Source organism: Ascaphus truei, chromosome 7 (genome assembly GCF_040206685.1).
Source record: "Ascaphus truei isolate aAscTru1 chromosome 7, aAscTru1.hap1, whole genome shotgun sequence".
NCBI classification, from domain to species: domain Eukaryota; kingdom Metazoa; phylum Chordata; class Amphibia; order Anura; family Ascaphidae; genus Ascaphus; species Ascaphus truei.
Window position 1 is genome coordinate 2,455,469 of NC_134489.1, and position 21,379 is coordinate 2,476,847.

Genomic DNA, 21,379 nt, shown 5'->3' on the forward strand with positions numbered 1-21,379 from the left:
TAAGGGAAGAAGTTTATGAAGGGAATCATGAAAATGTAGAGACCTTGTGGATAGAAATTTGCAGTAGAGGTAAAAGTATAAAGAAAATGTTGGTAGGGATATGCTATAAACCACCAAATATCGGTGAGATTGAGGAAGGTAAAATATTTTTGCAAATGGAGAAGACATCAAAACGGGGTCATGTTTGCATAATGGGCGATTTTAATTATCCAGACAAAAGGAAACAGGTTTTGGGGGTGCTTAAAGACAATTATATGACCCAAATTATTGAGGAACCAACCAGGAGAGGGGCAATACTGGATTTGGTAATATCAAACAATGTAGAAGTAATAACAAATATTCAAGTCCTGGAACATTTGGGTAACAGTGATCATAACATGGTCTCATTTGAAATAAATTATCAAAAAACAGATTGCTTGGGTTCAACAAAGACCTTAAACTTTAGAAAAGCAGATTTTAATAAACTGAGTTCTAATCTACAAGTAATACATTGGGATGATGTTTCTGCAGTGAAAATGTAGAAGATAAATGGGCAGTCTTTAAAACATTGTTAGAAAAGCACACTTATCAGTGTATACCCATGAGTAATAAGTATAAAAAAAATAAGTCAAAACCAAGGTGGCTAAATAAATAGGTAGGGGAGGAAATGGACAAGAAGAGGAAGGCGTTTAGATTCTTTAAATCAGAAGAGACGGAGACATTGTATCAGAATTATAAGCAATGAAACAAAAATTGCAAAGGGGCAATCAAATTAGCAAAAATGGATAATGAAAAAAGGATTGCAATAAAAAGTAAGATCAACCCTGAAAAGTTAATTAAGTACCTTAATAACAAAAAAATGAGAAAAGAAAATATAGGACCCTTTCAGTGTGAGATGGGTAGGCAGATTATTGGAGATAAGGAAAAAGCTGAGGTATTAAACAAATTCTTTGTCTCTGTTTACCAGGGAAGAATCAATTTCAATAGTAGTGCCGCAGGAGGAAGCCACAACCTCCATATTAATGAACAATTGGTTAACTGAGGAAGAAGTTCATAAGCGGCATTAAAATTTAAAGTAAATAAGGCACCTGGCCCCGATGGTATACATCCAAGAGTTCTCAAGGAGTTAAGCTCAGTAATAGCCAAACCATTACATTTAATATTCAAGGACTCGATTTCCACAGGCCCACAAGATTGGAGTAAAGCAGATGTGGTGCCTACATTTAAAAAGGGAGCAAGATCACAACTGGGGAATTACAGACCTGTAAGCCTGACCTCAATAGTGGGGAAACTACTTGAAGGTTTAATACAGGATAATATTCAGGAATACCTAATGGAAAACAAAATCTTTAGTAATAGTCAGCATGAATTTATGAAGGATAGATCATGCCAAACTAACCTTATTTGTTTCTTTGAGGAGGTAAGTAGGAATTTAGACCAGGGTAATGCAGTTGATGTGGTCTTCTTAGATTTTGCAAAGGCTTTTGATACGGTTCCACACAAGAGGTTGGTGTACAAAATAAAGAAAATTGGACTCAGTAATAATATATGCACCTGGATTGAAAACTGGTTGAAGGATAGACAACAGAGGGTTGTCATAAATGGAACTTTTTCAGGTTGGGCTAAAGTCGTGAGAGGAGTACCTCAGGATCGGTACTGGGATCCCTGCTTTTTAACTTGTTTATTAATGACCTTGAGTTGGCATCAAGAGCAAAGTCTCCATCATTGCTGATGATACTAAATTGTGTAAGGTAGTAGAATCATAGCAGGATGTCATTTCTCTTCAGAAGGACTTGGAGAGACTGGAAACGTGGGCAGGTAAATGGCAGATGAGGGTTAATACAAATAAATGTAAGGGTATGCATTTGGGATGCAAGAATAAACTGGCGACTTACAAATTAAATGGGGATAAATTGGGGGGAATCCTTGATGGAGAAGGATTTAGGAGTGCTTGTAGACAGCAGGCTTAGCAATAGTGCCCAAAATCATGCAGTAGCTGCAAAGGCAAACAAGATCTTATCTTGCATTAAACGGGCAATGGATGGAAGGGCAGTAAACATAATTATGCCCCTTTACAAAGCATTAGTAAGACCACACCTTGAATATGGAGTACAATTTTGGGCACCACTCCTTAGAAAATACATTCTGGAACTAGAGAGAGTGCAGAGAAGAGTGGATGGACAATCTAACTTATGAGGAGAGGCTAGCTAAATTAAATTTATTTACATTAGAAAAGAGGCGTCGAAGAGGGGATATGATAACTATATACAAATATATTCGGAGACAGTACAAGGAGCTTTCAAATGAACTATTCATCCCAAGAGCAGTACAAAGGACTCGGGGGCATCCATTTAGGTTGTAGGAAAGGAACAACAAAGGAAAAGGTTCTTTACAGTAAGGGCAGTTAAAATATGAAATTCATTACCTATGGAGACTGTGATGGCAGATACAATACACTTGTTCAAAAAAAGGTTGGACATCTTTTTAGAAAGGAAAGGTATACAGGGATATACCAAATAAGTAAACATGGAAAGTGTCAAGGGAGACTCCTGTGGCGGGTAGGATCTCGGTGGCCGGAACAGCACGAGCGTAGTAGGGGTCACAAGCAGGGGTCCAAGGCAGGCGGCAGGTAGCGAAGTCAGGTAACAAGCAGAGGTCGACAACGAGGAGACTGGAACAGGACAGGGGAGCAAGGACAGGTCTGGGGGCAGGGACTGAGAACAGGAACAAACAGGGACAAGCCAGATTACCAGCAAGGGCTTTTACTGTGAACAGACTTCTATAATACAGGTACAGAAACAGATCAGGAAACAGAAGCATGTGCATTAGGAGTCTGACTTCAAGCAAAGGCAAAAGCAACAGACATGAAGCAAGCTATAAAGGACAGAGACAGGAGCAACAAGAAGACAGAAAGACAGAGGAACCCAGATCCAACAGAAGGCAGCAGCACACCCAGTGGACAAGGAAGCTATGGCTAGGCAGGAGGTCTAGGCGACCCTGACATTACTCCCCCCTCTCGAGAGTGTTCTCTGGACGATCCTCCAGGCTCTTCCCGGAGGCCTTGATGAAAAGTGGACTCAACGTGACCCACCTCTGGTGGTTTGTCAGCGGGCAGAGGGTACTCCACAGGTACATTGGTTGCTGCAAGGAACCTCCGAATGGGTGCGTTCAGACCAAAAGCAGGGGCAGAGACATCAGGAATGTGGGCATCAAGGACGGCTGCAGCTTTTCCACTCAAAGCAGTTGTCAGTTCAACTCTTTTGGAATTGAGTCGCGACTCCATATCTCCCAGCTGACTTAGAGTAAAGCTTAGATTTGTTGCATCTTCTTCATTTCTGATCTGCAGCTGCCGGTACTCCTCCCGGGCATTGTACAGCTCCAGCTGCAGCCGGACCTTATCACGGGCTGTGTGGTCCAATAATTTGCAGGCATCAGCCATTTTGACCTCATAGCGCTGTGTCAGGCCAGCCACTTGACAGACGGACACCTTCTCTCTCTCCTTTTTGGCAAGCTGTGTCTTGAGCTCAGCGATCTGCGCCTGCAGCGCTGTGAGTTGCTGAGATGTGTGTTCAGCTGCTAGCTGTAGCTCTTCCTCCAGCGAGGCTCTGGTTAAGCTCAGTGTGGCCTTCAGCTCCTCATGCTGTTCTTTGGGGACACACTGGGTACTCAAATAATCTTGCAGCATCTTTATTTTGTAGGCAGTCTGGAAACTTTCTTCCTGCAGAACTCACTGCTTTTCTTCAGCATTCACCCATTTCTCCTTGGTGTCCTGCAGATGTGTACGCAGTTCTCGCAGCTGACTCTGCAGCATATTTTCTGCTTGTGTGCGCCGCTCCAGGGAGACACGTTCTTCTTGCAGCACTCTCTCTGCATTCTGCAGTGCTGTCTGCACATCTAACTTTTCCTGGGCCAACTGTTTCTTCTCCTCTCCTAATTCATGGAGTTTCTTATCTCCTTCACTGACTTGGACATAGAGATTCTTGCACTCTTGGGTTACAGTTTCAAACCTGATATTTAACCCTTCGAAGATTTCTCTTAATGAACATAGTTCTGTGTTGAAGTGGCAACTCTTCTCCTTAGAGGCTTCCAGCTCTGTAGTAAGCCTAGATAATAAAAAATGCACAAATGCGCACCAGGGATTAGTGGTACGAAACGCGTAGAGGTCATGACAGGTCATCCTGTGCGTGTATGCTGGTAAGCTGAGACGGAGCCTGCAGGAGACAGCAGCGGTTTTATCCATCTCCGCGGTGCCGAGATCCGGATCCTGTGCAGACACCGCGAGTCTGCTGACTGTCTCAGTGTGAGTGTCCGTTTCCCCTTGCCAGTGCCCAACCCTATGGCGGTTTCTATACAAATCTGTTGATAGGTTGTTTTCATGTTTGTTTTTTTCTTTCATGTTTTTTATATAAATTTCACTGTATTTGTATACTGTGCAGCTTAGGGTTTAGTCACCATTAGGTGTTCTCCTTGGTAGTACTTAGCCGTCCAGCTGCACAGCTGTTCTGAGGTGGGGTTGGATCCCCTCAGTTTTTGTGTATTTTTAATAATTTACCTTCCACTAATCCCTGGTGCGCATTTGTGCATTTTTTATTATCTTGTTTTTCAGGGTGCCTTCCCCCCTTTCTTAGGGGGGTTCACCTAGATTTGAGAGTTTCTGGGGAGACGCTTTATGTACATGCTGCAAAGGGATCATCCACACCATCACACAGCACGAGCGCTGAATATCCTGTTTTTTCTACCTTCTGTAGTAAGCCTGTGAACCTCTTTCTGAGATGCTTCCAGTGCTGCGTCAACTTGAGCCATGAAAGTCTGGTACTGGGCAGAATCAGCGTAGGCCTTCTCCAGCTTACTTGACAAGATCAACCTGTCATTCTCCAACTGATATTTTTCTTTTTCCCAGTTACCCTCTGCTTTTTCCAGCACTAATTGCATCCTTGACTTTTCTTCCATCAATAGCCTCTTCTCCTCTTCTGATTCATGGAGTCTTTTATCTCCTTCACTGGCTTGGACAGAGAAGTTCTTATTCATTTGGTTTATAGTTTCAAACCTACTATTTAACTCTTCGGAGGCGTCTCTCATAGAACGTATCTCTGTTTTCAAGTAGTATCTCTCCTCCCGAACGACTTCCATCTCTTTTTTGAAGTAGCAAATCTCCTCCTGGGAGACTTTAAGCTCTGTATTAAGCCTGTCAATTTCCTTCATAGAGATTTCCATGAATTCGTTACTTTTAGAAGCGAGGTGCCGATTCTCAGCAGCATCAGCATATGCCTTCTCCAGCTCACCTAACATGACATCCAGGTCACTCTCCAACTGGTGCTTTTCTTTTTCCTGGAGAACACACTTAGCAATTGCTGAGGAAAGACAGCTCTGTAGTGCAGCGTTGGCTTCTTGCTCCTTATCTAAACGTCCATAAAGACAATCAATCGCTTTCTGTGCAGCTTGAAGCGTCTGAGTAGCGGCATCTTTCTTTTCTTCCACTATTCTTGGGATACGTCTGTGAGTTGCCTTAAGCTGCAGCATATCTCTTTCATCAAATGCAGACTCTGAGGTTAAATTTTCATTCTTAATTCCTTCTGCAACTTCCACAGTAATGCCTCCCTTCTTTTTCTTCTTCTTCTTTGCTTTGAGAAGTTCTGAAGAATCAGTGGTACTGTGTTCACATTTACTGCTCAAGACTGTTTAAGTGGGAGCCATAATTTCAGACATGGGGAAACCACACTTCCCAAGAAACCAGTAAAGAGGAAATGTGTTTTTAAAACAGAAGCATTAGAATGAACAACAGGAATATTAGACACAGAGAGACACAAGATAGGAGAGCTGACCTTTTGAGACTTTAGCATCAGTCACAGAGATTTATAAATGCAAGGAAAAAACATAGACAGAGAAACCTGTAGTTATATCTGAAACTTTAGGTATCAGGCGTAGTGATATCATATAGACAAAGAAAACCTGCAGTTGATTCTGAAACTTTAGATATCAGGCATAGAAATATCATAGACAGCAGGAAACTAATACAGAGAAAACTTGTAGTTAGATTTGAAACTTTTGACATCGAACATAGGAATATCAGACAGAGAACCCTGCAGTCAAATCTGAAACCGTTGATATCAGGCGTAGGGATATCATATGTTGCAGAGAAACAAACTTTAGGGGAACTTGCAGGTAAACCTGAAACCTTAGAACCAATCATATGAAAAACTACAGATTGCAGGAAAAATCACAGTATGCAGTAACAAAATAATAGAAGCACTCTTGTCTTTTGAAATGGGAACCCTGTGAACAGCAGTGGTCCAACCAGTGATGCAGAGACAAGCCTTATCCAGGAAATGAAAAGTCAGAGTCTAAAAAGGTGGCAACAGGTACTGTAAGGGTTAACCCAGGCACTGCACACAAAGAAAAATCTCAAAGAAAGGTGCAATAGTCTCTGCAGCAACAGTTCTAGTTTCAGAAAAAATGTTTTTTCGTTATGAACGCAATAATTCTTGCAGAACACTTAGCAGCAACAACAAAAAAACCTTTCAAAATCCCAACTTGGATTTCCAAAAAAGAAACAAAAGTACTTATCTTCAACCATGCGGATGTGGTCTGCTGCAGCAGGCAGGAAAGGGTGCAGGCAGAAGAAGAATCTGTTCCAGCGAGATCCAGAAGTGGCCTTTGCTTTCTGTCAAGGGAGAGTCCTGTGGCGGGTAGGATCTCGGTCGCCGGAACAGCACGAGCGTAGTAGGGGTCACAAGCAGGGGTCCGAGGCAGGCGGCAGGAAGCGAAGTCAGGAAACAAGCAGAGGTCCGAGGCAGGCGGCAGGTAGCAAAGTCAGGTAACAAGCAGAGGTCGGCAACGAGGAGACTGGAACAGGACAGGGGAGCAAGGACAGGTCTGGGGGCAGGGACTGAGAACAGGAACAAACAGGGACAAGCCAGATTACCAGCAAGGGCTTTTACTGTGAACAGACTTCTATAATACAGGTACAGGTACAGAAACAGATCAGGAATCAGAAGCATGTGCATTAGGAGTCTGACTTCAAGCAAAGGCAAAAGCAACAGACAGGAAGCAAGCTATAAAGGACAGAGACGGGAGCAACAAGAAGACAGACAGACAGGGGAACCCAGATCCAACAGAAGGCAGCAGCACACCCAGTGGACAAGGAAGCTATGGCTAGGCAGGAGGTCTAGGCAACCCTGACAGAAAGAATTTTGATTCAGGGATTAATCCGATTGCCAATTCTTTAAGTCAGGAAGAAATTAATTTTTCCCCTTATGAGATATCATTGGATGATATGACACTGGTTTTTTTTGTTTGCCTTCCTATGGATCAATAAGTAAGTATATATATATAGGATAAAGTATCTGTTGTCTAAATTACATTTTAAGTTTTAAGTTGAACTTGATGGACTTACGTCTTTTTTCAACCTCATCTACTATGTAACTATGTAACATGTTATTGTTTTTTCATTGATCAGCGCATATTCAAGACTTCTCTGACGCCATAATGTTGGTGATCGTTCTGGTGGAGTAATATACTCCGGATCACTGAGCCCCATTTTCTACCATTTACGTATACTGAGTGCAATTATTGGGGAACCTTTATTGTGACACCGTTGGGGACTCAATATATTTTCATATGTTCATCTATTTTTCCCTATGCACCTCCAGCTTTTTATTACATTTATCGACCTGATATTAGGGTTGAGTGGTTGGACAATTCTCTATACTGTATGCTTTGCCTTTGTATCTCGGCTGCTACGACAGTTGGAATTTAAATGGAAAATAAGGTTAATTTCTGTTTTTGAAGTGAAACTTCTTTAGCTGTTTGAATGCAGTTGATTGGAGACGGAAGTCAGTAGTGACGGAAGTGACATCACTCCTGGCAGAAGAGGCCGTCAGTGTTGCCAGCTTCTACCAGGAGGCGGTAGCGCTGGACACACACACACAAAATTCAGCGTAGCTCCGCCGAGGGGGAGAGAGTGGGGGATGCTCCGGGACTCAGACAGAGGCGGGGATATTTAGCTCGCCTGCGCCAGCTTGGTGACGGTATCTCCTGTACACCCCTGCCAAGCACACAGTGAACCGCCGAGCACAATCTCTCCCCCCACCCAGTGAGCTGCCGAGCACAAGTGAGCCGCCGAACACAAGTGAGCCGCCGAGCACACTCTCCCCCCCAGTGAGCCGCCAAGCACACCCTCCACCCCAGTGAACCATCGAGCATAACCTCCCCTCGACCCAGTGAGCCACAGAGCACAAGTGAGCCGCCAAGCACACCCTTTCCCCCCAGTGAACCACCGAGCACACCCTCCCCCCAGTGAGCCGCCGAACACCCACCCCCCCAGTGAGCCGCTGAACACCCACCCCCCCAGTCAGCCACCGAACACCCGTCTCCCCGTACCTCCGCCGAGCAGGACACAGCTCCGCTGGGGGAGAGAGTGGGGACTGCTCCGGGGCACTCAGACAGACCCCCCCCTCCCCGTGTCTCCGTACCTCTGCCGCGGTGGGGGGGCAGAAGGCACCAGCACACACAGCCGTGTCTGCAGATCTCCGGGGGGAGGGGGGTGGTGGTGAAGAGAGTCAGGAGAGAGGGGGGGCCGGACCCTGAGAATAACACACACACTGACACACACACACACACTGACTGACAAACACACACTGACACACTCAGACACACTGACTGACACACACACGCTGACTCACACACACTGACTGACACACACACAAGGAATTAACAGTTATTATAAATATAAAAGTGCACATAGCTTAAAAAAAAGTGTTTTAAGTCAAACTTCATTCCGTTTTGGCACTGAAATTGTGTTTTTTTTTTTTTTTACCTGTATTTTTTTATTGTTTTTCCAAACTGAAAACAAAAGAGAGGGCGGAGGGGTGGGGAGTGGGTGCAGAAAATAAGAAGGTGTGGGGGGATAGGGGTGGTAGGCTGTCATCTATCATGCGCTCCTCGCAGGAAGCATACATACAATTACACTTGAAACATCCTTAATTAGAACTAAGTCAGTTTACCCAATAATGATTTTCTTATTTCGTCGATCCTATTGGATTTTTCCAAATGTATGTCTCCCACGGATCCCATGTTGTCAGAAAGGTGTGGTGCCGGTCATGGATCAGGCTTGTGAGTCTCTCCATTGTCATTATATAGTTTATCTTGTGTAATACCTCTGTGATAGAGGGGGGGTTGTTCTGCTTCCAGTGTTTTGCTATTAGTGTTTTGGCTGCTGATAGGATCTGTGTTATCAAGTAGTCTATTTTTCTCTCTAGGCCCTCGTTAGGTTTTAGTAGGAGCACTGTTTCTATGTTTCAGGATAGGTCCAGGCCTGTTACCCCTTCTATTAGCCGCCTGATTCTCCCCCCAAAAAGGATTACCTTAGGGCAAGACCACCATATGTGCTTAAATGTGCCTATTTGGCCGCAGTTTCGCCAACACATAGGGGAGGTTAGTGGGAAAAAAGAGCAGAGGCGCTCTGGGGTATAGTACCATCTGTGTAGGACTTTCAGATTTGTTTCCCTGATTGTTGAGCACCGAGAAGCCCTGGCTATCCTTTCATATATTTCTTCCCAATCCTCTTCTTCTAAGGGGTTCCCAATGTCGCGTTCCCAGTCCAATATGTTTTTGCTTGTTTGGCCTTCATTTTGTTTCAATAGTGTCTGATAAAATTGGGCAATCGTCCCCCTGTTGTAGTGTCCCCTTTGGAACAGACTCTCAAAATTGGTGAGTGGTCTGTTCCAGGTGTCTCCGGGTTGTATCGAGGTGACAAAGTGGGCCAACTGCATATATTGGAATATTTGTGCACTTGAAATATTGAATTCCTCTCTTATCCCCATAAATGATTTGATTGTGCCTCCTCTTTGCATGTCTCCTAGCTTGGATAGTCCCTTCTCGTCCCATTGTTTAAAGATGTTCGAGTTATGTGCTAGGGTGAATTCAGGGTTAGATCTGATTGGTGTTAGGGGCGATGGGATTGAGGAGATCTGTTTGTGTTTGCAGTTTTTATCCCAGATATTCAGGGAGTGTAGTAAGACTGGATGGTTTCTATAGCTTGGCTGCCTATTTGCCTTGTTTACCCATAGGAGAGACGCGAGTTCCTTGTACCCAGCTTCCGACCTCTCTATGTCCACCCACTGTGTTTTTCCTGGGGCTGCGGACCAGTAAATTAGTGGGCTTAGTCTGGCTGCTTCGTAATATTTAGCTAGGTCTGGTTGACCCAGGCCTCCCCGGGTCAGAGGGAGGGCCATCATTTTTTCTTAATTCTGGGTTTTCTCCCATTCCAGATGAATTTAGTTATCTCTCTTTCCAGGTCTCTTATTACATAGATTGGGACGGTTACTGGAAGCACTTGGAATAGGTAGAGTATTCTGGGTAGCAAGTTCATTTTTACTGATATAATCTTGCCCGACCAGGATATCTGGTATCTTGACCAGACCTCTAGGTCTTTTTTCAAGCTTTTGATAAGGTTTGGGTAGTTTGCTCTATAGATATCATCATAATGTCTAGAAATGTACACTCCCAGATATCTCATTTTGTCTGGCATCCATTTTATTGGGAATGTTTTCTTTAGCGCGCTCTCTGTTTCTTTAGGTATGTGTAGGCCTATAGCCTCTGATTTAGTGTGATTCACTTTGAAGTTTGATAGTTTGCCAAATTCGTGTAATGTATCAAATAGTTTTTTTTAGAGAAGTTACTGGGTTAGTCAGGGAAACTAGGGTATCGTCCGCGAATAAGGACACATTGTATATATTGTTTCCTAGAGGCACTCCCTCTATCCCCTGGTTCTCCCTAATCCTTGATGCTAATACTTCAATGCACATGGCAAACAGCATAGGTGAGAGTGGGCATCCCTGTCTAGTTCCATTGGAGACTTTAAATGGTGCTGAAGTGTATCCTGAGGTACGTACTGTAGCTATTGGGTTGGAGTATAATGCTTTAATGCCCATGATGAAATTTTTGTGTATGCCCATCTCTCTGAAAACTCAAAACATAAACGACCAGTCCACTCGGTCAAAAGCCTTCTCGGCATCTAGCCCCAGGATCAGGGTGGGGCGTTGGTTCGTATTACTGTTGTGAATGATATTAATTATTCTCCGAATGTTATCGGAAGCTTGGCGTTCTGGGGTGAACCCCACCTGGTCCGGGTGGATCAAGGTGTTTAGTACTCGGTTCAATCTTAAAATGAATAAACCCTATAGCTCAGCACTAAGACCATTAAATGTGTGATTACAATAAGTGAATGAATAGCTTATAGCTAAGTGAAGGCTGCCAAGGGGTAATGAATAGCTTATAGCTAAGTGAAGGCTGCCAAGGGTTAACAGAAGAGTGAGCAGACTTATGACGGACAACACGGGGGATTCGTGAGATCCGGGAAAAGAAGGTGGTTAAAGTACAGATTCTCTCAAAGGAACATTGATACAATATGCTTGTAAGTTTATTATTTTAATCCTTTTTTGGAGTCGTTCATTGGTTCTTGTGGCTGCGCAATGGTCTTTTTTCCTTTTTCTATTACACCATAGGAGGAGTTCGGAAGCAACAGCCAGAAATTGAATCATCACTTCTTCCTCAACAGGAACTTTATAAAGAACTTTCCCTATCCACATGGACTGATCTTTGGACTGGGGTATTGTTGTCACCTGGAGCGCCGGGTCACTGCATTTTTTATAACATTAACTCGGTTCAATCTAGTTGCTAAAATTTTGGGGAATAGTTTTATGTCTGTGTTGATCAGAGAGATGGGCCTATAGCTAGAAAATAGCGCAGAATCTTTCCCTTCTTTTAGTATGATAATGGAGGCTTCTACGGATTCTTTCGGCGGGTCATCACCATCTAGAATTTTGTTGAACCATCGGACTAGGTATGGTTTCAGTATGTTTTCAAATTTCTTGTAGTAGAAGTTAGTGAACCCATCTGAGCCCGGATCTTTAGAGTTCTTGAGGGATTTAATAGCTGCTGATACCTCCTCAAATGTTATTGGGGCTCCTAAATGGGCAGATTCTGATTTATCTAGTTTGGTTAATTTTGATCCTTTTATGTATTCATCTAGTTTTGTTTCTAGCTCCCTTTTATCTCGGACTGGGTTTGTCAGGTTATATAAGTCGCTGTAGAATTGAACGAACCCTTTGTTGATTTCGGCTGGGTTATAAGTTAAATTATTTTGGTTGGTGTTAATGCTACATATACAGTATTAAGGCTCGCTGTTTTATTTCGAAGTTTGGCCGCCAATTGTCTGTCTGCTTTGTTGCCTTTTTCATAAAAGGCCTGGTTTGTCCACCTCATTGCTTTCTCGGTGTCTTCTATCAGTATACCTTTAAGATCTAATCTATCTTTATCAATCGTGGCTCTAACGATATCAGTTGGATTTTGTTGATAAATCTCTTCGTTATTACTAATGCTATTATTGAGGCTATTTATCCTCTCCCTTTTCCTATAAGAGGCAATGCTGATTACCTTGCGCCTTAGAGTGGCTTTGTGTGCTGCCCATACTGTGCAGTCGCTGACTTGGCCGTTGTCGTTTAGTGAGAAATAATCTCGCAAGGCGGTTTCTATGGCTTTTTTGTTTTTTGGGATCCTGAGTAGGAGGTCGTTCATACGCCAGAGTGTGCCGGTCGGCCTCTGGTGCATGTCTCTTATGGTCAATGATACCGGGGCGTGGTCTGACCATGTTATATTGTCTATATCTGCTTTTGTTATCCGGCCAGCCAATTCTCTAGATATAAGGATATAGTCAATGCGGGTGTATTGCCTATGTGGGGCTGAGTAGAAGGTAAATCCTTTGTTTATGGGGTTCATTAATCTCCAAGAGTCGACCAACCCGCTCGTTTTTATGTTTTGTTTAAGGGCGATTGAGCTCCTCAATCTCGAGTGGTGCTCTTTGCTCGTGAGTCTCGCCTTGTCGTTAGTGCAATCTATAACTGTGTTAAGATCACCTCCAATTATTAAGTAGCCCTTCTTGTTCTGGTTTATTATGTCGAAGGCCTCGTTGATGAAGCTCTCCTGGTCGGTATTAGGGGCGTATAGGCATACTAGTGTTAGTTCAGCTGTGCCCAGTTTGCCTGACACAATTAGCATTCTGCCGATCTTATCTCTTTTTATTTTTTCTACTTCAAAGGGGATGCTGGTTCTAATCAGGATGGCTACTCCTGCTTTTTTATCTATCGCTGGTGAGTGGAAGATTTGGTGGAAATTCCTGTCTTTTAACCGGACTGTATCTTCTCTATTTAGATGTGTTTTCTGAATCATATGTATGTCGCTTTGCCTAACTTTGAGATCCCTAAACAGTAGTCTCCTTTTCATGGGTGAGTTTAGTCCCTTTACATTCTGGGTGTTTAGCTTTAGTAATTTAGCCATGTACTTGTGTAAGATATCTTGCGTAGATAATCGCTACGGACATCTTTTTGTTATTGGGTATCCATTGGGGGTTTACGGGTTGTCTAGATCTTCTTTTAGCTTGTTTTGTGATTGTGTCTCTTTGGGTGTATACAAGTGTGTATCGATTGGGATGGAATGGGGGGGGGGGTAGAACTAAAATTACCTTGGGGGGTTTTAACCTGGTATGGGGTAGGGCTCTCTGTTGCTTTGGGCCTATGACTCTGCTTTTGGGTTGTTTGGGACATGCAGAGTCAAGAAAAAGTGAAGGGGGTGTGTGGGGTGCAATGTGGTACTTGCAGTCTGAAAGGTTGCGAATGTATACAGTCAGCGTCTCTGCTTGGACCCACGTCGTTGGTCCGGGTTGTTGGGTGACCTTCCTTTCTAGTGAGACAAACTGGAACAAGAACACATATATAAAGAGATAAAACACAACAGTCAAACTTTTGGAACAATCATAACGTAAAATGGAACACGGTTACATTGTTAGTTAAGCTAAACAAAGTCTTTAGAGGAATAATAATGGCTTATTCCTGCTTCTATCAATTGTTTAGTTGTTCTACTCTCTTTTTCTCTCCCTCGTGCCCTCCGTTGCTCGCAACCTTCTATTTGAACCGGCATAGAAAGTCCGGGGTGGGGGCACCAAGTGGGATGAGCCTGTCTCTCCTATGCTCTCAGAGCTTTGCCAAGTTCAGGTTATCAAGCCTCAGTGTTTGGGGCATGGTAAGTTATCTTGGATTCCTTGGCATTCTGGACCACCATTCTCGTCTCGGCTGTGGGCGTGTCCTCGTTGTGCCGCTCTTTAATTCCTCTGCAATCTCTAGGCCCAACGCGGATATGAATTCCGGTCCTTCCTCTGGGGTTCTTAAGGTGGCTTGTTTTCCCTTGTGTGAAACTTGGAGGCGGAAGGGGAAGCCCCATCTGTACCTGACGTCCTTACTTTTCAGGTAGCTTGTGATTTCTCTGTGTTCGCGTCTTTTGGCGATTGTTGTTGGTGCAAGGTCTGAGAAGTTCTGTAGTTCTGCATTTTCAAAGGTGATCTTGTCTAGGTTTCTGACCTTGTTGAATATTTCCTCTTTGATGGTATAATAGTGGAGCCTTGTAATTATATCTCTGGGCCCTCTGTTTTCGAATTCTTTCGGTCTGTATACTCTGTGGGCTCTGTCCAGTTCCAGCTTAGCGTTGGTAGCTTCAGGGAGGATACTCTGGAATAGTCTGTTGAGGTAGGGCTTGAATTCTTCATTGGGGACTGACTCTAGGATGTTACAGATTCTGAGATTGTTCCTCCGTGATCTATTCTCTGCCTCTTCTTGGGCATCCTGGAGTCGGGCAATCTGTTCCTTTATTTGGGATATTTCTCCGTCCGTCTCCACTAGCTTTTCGGTGACCTCCTCCACGGCTACCTCCAGTCCTGTTGTCCGTTCTTCCACCTCCACGACCCTGGTGTGGAGGCTCTGCATTGCGCTTTGCAGATCATCGTGGAACGTCTGCTTTATTTCTTTAACTCAGGCTTTTAGCTCGTTTCTGATGTCTGGGTTTTGCTCTGCGTCCGAGCCCGAGTCCATTTCCTCTGGGTTTAGGGCTTGTGCTGCTTTACCTTTGCCTGTTAGTGAGGGCGTAGTGCTTCTTTTCGTGAAGAACGTGGAGGCTTCTGGTTTCCCTGACTTTCTGGGGGGAGCCATGTCGCCAGCGCTCAGCTGGAGGGTGTGCGAGTGTGTCAGTCCTCAATCTTTCTTTTTATGCTTTATTTGTCTGCGCTGGGTTATAGAGACTCAGAGTAAATCTTGTTCTTCTTCTGGGCTTATCTCAGTACCACAGTTGCATCCCCTCACTTGGTCATTTTACTAGCGCATGGGTCTAAGTGCATAGACCCTGGTTCTTTAGAGTTTCGCCGGGGTCGGGGGAGGGGGGGGGGGGAGGGGACGTGCATGTGCTCGGCTGTTCAGCGTCTGATTTCGTGCTTTGCTGTTCAGATAATGCTCGTGGTATGCAGTCTGTGGATCAATAGGGCCTCCTACAGGCCTCTCTGACTTTTCCTCTCTCCCCTCTGTCACAGGTCACCGGCGGCCATCTTAGGTGTACAATGTGCTTTTTTAATTCTTTGCTTTAGTGTTCATTGTCTGCTTGCTGCAATAGCTTGTTGGGGGGGGGGGGGCACCCTCAGGTACCCTCACCCTTGGCCTGGGCTGCTCTTAGGTGGGTCTGTTGTGGGGGCCAGGGGGGGGGTAGACTCACATCTGCCAGCTCTCCTGCAGTGTGCAAGCTAATTGGCCTCTACTCCACGTTGCACCAGCCCAGCTGTTGTGCAGTGGCTGCCCTCCCTCTCACTCTCCCTTTGTTTCTTAGCCTAGCTTGGCTTTGGCTCCTGTTAGTCAGGGCCCCCTCCGCTTTCCCCCCTACCTCTCGCCGAGCAGATTATCTGGCTTGGTACCGCCGCTTCAGGGCTCTCTCACTTTCGTCCGGCGGCCATCTTGGCAGTCATGCCTGAAGGGGCTCTGGGGCTCTGTCTCTCCTTCGTGCATCCGCGCTCGTTGCCCGCTCGGATCGCCGCCACGGGGCTTCACGGAGTGCGGGGTGAGGCTCCCTCACTCGTGAGGCACTTTTTCGCCGCACTTTGGAAAATTTTGGGGGTTTTTTTAGTGCCTTTTCAATTACTGCCGCACGGAGCTCTGTGGCTTTGCTTCTGCACAGTTCGGCTGCTGGCCACGCCCCCCATGTTTTGATTTTTAATTAAAAACATCACCCTTACAAATACAATTTCTGTGACAAAACAGTGACAAGACAAAGAAGTTTCACTTAAAATGCGCATGCTCAGCACACACACACACACACACACGCACACACACACACTTTATTGGTTTTAACCGAAAATTCAAGATGATCAATCTGTGGGTTTTTTTTTAGTTAAAAACTAAAAACAAAATCCCTAATTATAATGCAATGTATTCTGCTTCTTTGAGTGCCATTTTTCCTGCCTTTTTCCCACATCTATAAATGTGGTTTAAAAGAATGCAAAGAAAGCAAAAGATGGGAAGGGTTGTTATAGGCAGCTATGACACGCAGCAAATTCCCACTTTCGTTATTTCTGGGGCCGAGTAGTCAAAGTGTCATGGAACTGAGGGGTATGCAGTTACATTACTTTTATTTATTTACCAACCAAGAATACACCATACTTTTTATTTATAAACTTACAGAAATTATGTCCAAATGGCTTTGCCCCATTATTTAACAAGTCTGGAACTTCTTGAAATCAGGCACTTCTATTTTGAAGGTACTTTGAGCACTGGTTGGATGTTAGCAATATTACAATATTTATTAAATTATTAAAAAGAAGAATAATACAATAATTACGTATAAAAAAAAAGAAAAGAATATCAACATCAGCTCTCCACAGCTCTGCAGATTGCTATGAAGGTGGTGCTAGATATCCCAAATGTATAAGGATTCATGGGTGGTTAATATAATAGGATCCGATGATGACCCTCTTACCATATACAGGACGACTCCGTGGCTGATTATGTCCTGCCGCTTCACCGTCACCTGAACAAAGTCCGGGTGGGAAATGCTCACTGTCAGCCAGATGCCAGACAAGGAGTTCTCTATTGACGATTCACCGGCTAAGGAAGAGTGAGTGAAACATTTGGTTGCATCTGTAGTTTCTTATTTCAATGACCACATGAGAAGAAATAGGCTATGATGCCTGGTAACTTAAAATTTGGCAAACAAGCTACTGGGGAAAATCAACACATTTCTGAGCTGTATAGGAATAGGTATCATTATCAGTAGGAAGGAGGTGGTGATACCACTTTACAGATTATTTGTCTAACCTCCACCAGTTCCCAGTTCCCATCTCCATAAGGGCGTAAAAAGGTGGTGATACCAACTTGAGACCATTGGTCAAACCTTACATATGGGTTTATGCACAAAGGGTATTTTGTCTTGGAATTGATACTGTAGTTATGCATTTCTTAGCATCAATGTATCAAGGAATTTAGCAACTATACTACACAAGGCCTACATAGATCAGGACTGTCTTAGGCTACGCTTATAGTGCCGACGACGCGGTGGTCAGGCGACAGTCGCTGGAAAATCAAATAGAGATGACTTCCAGCGATCACGACCAATCCGTCGTGCCGTCTCGGTTACTATAAGCGCACGAGGCGGCGGCAATGCATTTGTTTTGCCGCAACATCGCATAGCTGTCGCCGGCACTATAAGCGCAGCCTTAATCTGTCCCTGATAACCATCACTCAGGAAGTCATGCTGCATTCGATATAAACTCAGGACTGTCTGAGCCTGTCACTGATAACCTTTAATCGGGAGTTCATTCTATATTATAATCCAGAAATGTCTGAGCCACTCACTCATTACCTGCAGATAGGAGGTCACCCTACATTAGAAAATAAAGCCAGGACTGTCTCAGTCTGTCCTGATAATCTTGAGTCAGGAGGTCATCCTACATAAAATATAAACTCAGGAGTATCTGAGCCTGCCCCTGACAATCTGGAGTCCAGAGGTCACTCTGCTTTCTTACTGCTCTCCTTAGTGGATCGGATGCTTAGGTAAACAGAGAACTGATAGGTGTTCCTCTTGTTTAGGTAGACATTATGTGGCAGAGCGTTGTCAGGCTGCAGATCATAGATTTTCACGTAGCTCGTCATGTCGATGTAAGCCCCTCCGATAGATTTCCTGTCACTTGCTAAATAAAAGAAATATTCCTGGAGGGAGTGAAATAATAATAGTAAAAAACATGAAGAATGTACTCATTTCGAGGACTATGGTGGCATATATAGATGGCATATATAACATATATGAAAGATACACAGGTATTTTTCTGGACAGTTAGCTGCTACCGTCATCAAAAAACGAGCTTCTCTTACCGAGTACTGTTCCATGTTTTTCCACCAGCGCCATGTTGGGTTGTGAACAGGGTCTGCATATGGCTGGAAAAGGGAACATAAATGAAGAGGCTATGTATATATATATATATACACATATATACACATACACACACCCCTAATGTAGGGTATTTAACACAACCAGAAAATATACTCTAAATTAGGCCTGCACAACACGCGGCCCACGGGCCGCATGTGGCCCGCCGGCACTCACTGTGCGGCCCGCGGCGGTGGCTGCATTCCCCCCCGCCTCCCGAGCCCCCTTTCCCTGCCCCCGCGAGCCGAGCCCGCTCTCCCCTTCCTCCCGCGAGCTGAGTCCGCTCTCCCTTTCTCCCGTGAGCCGAGCCCGCTCTCTCCTTCTTCCCGTGAGCCGAGCCTGCTCTCCCCTTCCTCCCGCGAGTCGAGCCCGCTCTCCCCTTCCTCCCCGGGGGAGCCGAGCCCGCTCTCAAGTGCGGCACTTCCGGTGCCCGCTGCTTGCGAGCGAGCGCGCGCAGTCCCGCCGTGATCAGAGGTGATGTGAGGTGCAGGGGGATATGTGCAGGGGGGGGTGATGTGCAAGGGGATTGGGGGTGATGTGCAAGGGGGGGCTGATGTGCAAGGGGAGGGGGGGATGATGTGCAAGGGGAGGGGGGTGATGTGCAAGGGGAGGGGGGGATGATGTGCAAGGGGAGGGGGGTGATGTGCAAGGGGAGGGGGGTGATGTGCAAGGGGAGGGGGGTGATGTGCAAGGGGAGGGGGGTGGTGATGTGCAGGGGGGGATATGTGCAGGGGGGGTGAGGTGAAGGGGGGTGATGTGCAAGGGGGGGATATGTGCAGGGGGGTGATGTGAAGGGGGGGTGATGTGAGGTGCAGGGGGTGATGTGAGGTGCAGGGGGTGATGTGAGGTGCAGGGGGTGATTGGAGGTGCAGGGGGTGATTGGAGGTGCAGAGGGGGGTGATTGGAGGTGCAGAGGGGGGATGATTGGAGGTGCAGAGGGGGGGTGATTGGAGGTGCAGAGGGGGGTCATTGGAGGTGCAGGGGAGGGTGATTGGAGGTGCAGGGGGGGTGATTGGAGGTGCAGGGGGGATGATTGGAGGTGCAGGGGGGGTGATTGGAGGTGCAGGGGGGGAGAATGATGTGAGGTGCGGGGGGGAGAATGATGTGAGGTGTAGGGGGGTGGGATGTGTGTGGTGTGCAGTGGGGTATTGTGTGTTTGATGTGGAGGGGGAGTATTATGTGTGTGGGTGAGGGGGAGAGATGGGGGTATGAGAGATAGATGGGGAGTATCGCAAAGGTTGATAGTGAGGGGTTCTGGGGGAGATATGAGGAGGAGGATGATGATGAGGGGTGCTGGGGAAGATATATGAGGATGATGATGATGAGAGGTGCTGGAGGAGAGATAATGATGATGATGATGATGATGATGATGATTTTACCCGTGCGGCCCCAAATTTTTTTCCTTGGAGCAGTTCGGCCCTTCTCGCTTAACGAGTTGTGCAGGCCTCCTCTAAATGAAAGAGACCGGTCGGTGCTTTGAGAAAGGATAAGTGATCCTTACAGAGTGTGTACCGGTGAATAGGTTGAACATCAGTCGGGATTTCGTACCACGAACTGCCAATATGTACTGAATGTTAGTGTACATCTATATGCTTTTATTGTCATTTTAGTACAATTTGAGATATACTGCGCAATTAGTATTTTTTTATTATTTCCTGGGTATACCAACCACGGATGGAAAGAAAAGATTAACAAAGGGGTTTACATATGTGGAGTTCCTGACCCATTGCTCCATTCAGAGAGAGGAGTATCTCTGTACTGCTTTAATGAAAAGGAGGAAAGTGTGAGTGGAATATGTTTCACTTATACAATATTTTTCACTTATACAGTATCCATTCGGGTTGAAATTGTACTACACCATGCTGTTTCTGTTATTTTCTTTCATGCCGGTGACGTGAACGCTGGCGCTCCCCTGAACTTTTGAAGAATTATAGGATAAGATATAACACAAACAAGACAAAAAAAATCTCAGAAACGAGCACTCAAAATATCCACTGAAAATATTACAAACTTTAATGTATTCAAATAAAACATGCTAACAACATATTAAAACCAAAGGGGGGGGGGGGGGACCCTGAATAAACATCAGATACACATATCAGAATGACAGGATAGGCTAACTGCACCAACTTCCTAAATAAAATCTAATGCAAAGAAGGTGTAGTGTGCAAAACCCAAGAAAAAATAATCTTTCTTAGGTATGCAAGACCAGCCGGTCAAAAATATAATCACAGAGACCCGAGGACTACAAGCACCAAAGTGCTAATATCACAACATATTTATACCACACATGCATCAGAAAGATGAGATAACTGCAAGTAGTTACACAAATTGAAAAATGGCAACAGATGTAAAGGAGAATATAATCTCAACTGCAATGTATCTAGGAAAAAATCCCTGAGTTACTAAAGGCAGATGGATGGAACACAGAAATATTCAGAATGTCCAAGAGTTAAACATGAACTCACTGTTGTAAATCAAAAAATTCAAAATAATATTCATCCCCAAAGGAAAATCCTAAGTAAAGGGTAGAAGGTTTGCACAGGATCTCCTTGTATACTTATCAGCTGTGTAGTAAGGGTGGTAAAAAGTTCTCAGGTCAGCATAAGGGTAGGGTACTGAATAATATGTCTGGGTCACCGCCGTAAACTCCCACTCTACACGTGTTCACCAACTGGCTTCGTCACGGATATACGCAGATGTGAGTGCCTGGTTTTCTGGACTATATATATATATATATATATATATATAGTCATATTTTCTAAGAAGAAGGTTGTAATATATCTGGACTGTTGGTCAAGGGAGGAGTGGTCTAGGGTGAATGCAAGATGCCACCATCTTGAGAATGGGACTCCATTTTGTCTGTATGAAGCTGAATGGAGTGTTTGTTTTGTGGAAGAAATTAATGCTTTTTTTCGCTCTTAGCAAAGACCGATCCTTACTAATTTTCAGGATACTGCTGCGGCCAGCTTAATTCTTACATTTACCCGGTCCATACCGGGGCTTTTTTCGGCTGGCGCCGAACTTGGCCGCGCACAAGCCGCGTCTTCCCTTCCTCCGGTCCATGACGCGCGACCCCCTGGCTGCTCCGCCTCTGCTTCTCCTGATCCCA

General features: G+C 44.9%; 1 protein-coding gene across 5 annotated transcripts in view; it reads right to left on the reverse strand.

Moving 5' to 3' along the window:
• CATSPERG (catsper channel auxiliary subunit gamma) overlaps positions 1-21,379 on the reverse strand; it is a 97,269-nt gene that overhangs the window by 39,446 nt on the left and 36,444 nt on the right. For 4 of the 5 annotated variants that reach the window (XM_075606845.1, XM_075606844.1, XM_075606846.1 and 1 more), the window contains 5 exons: positions 18,213-18,275; positions 17,867-18,050; positions 16,822-16,949; positions 13,633-13,729; positions 8,359-8,669 (listed from right to left, as the gene is read on the reverse strand). In XM_075606845.1, coding sequence (XP_075462960.1) covers positions 8,359-8,669; positions 13,633-13,729; positions 16,822-16,949; positions 17,867-18,050; positions 18,213-18,275 — 783 coding nt within the window. The remainder of the gene's footprint in view (positions 1-8,358; positions 8,670-13,632; positions 13,730-16,821; positions 16,950-17,866; positions 18,051-18,212; positions 18,276-21,379) is intronic. The other variant, XM_075606847.1, reaches the window with a different exon arrangement.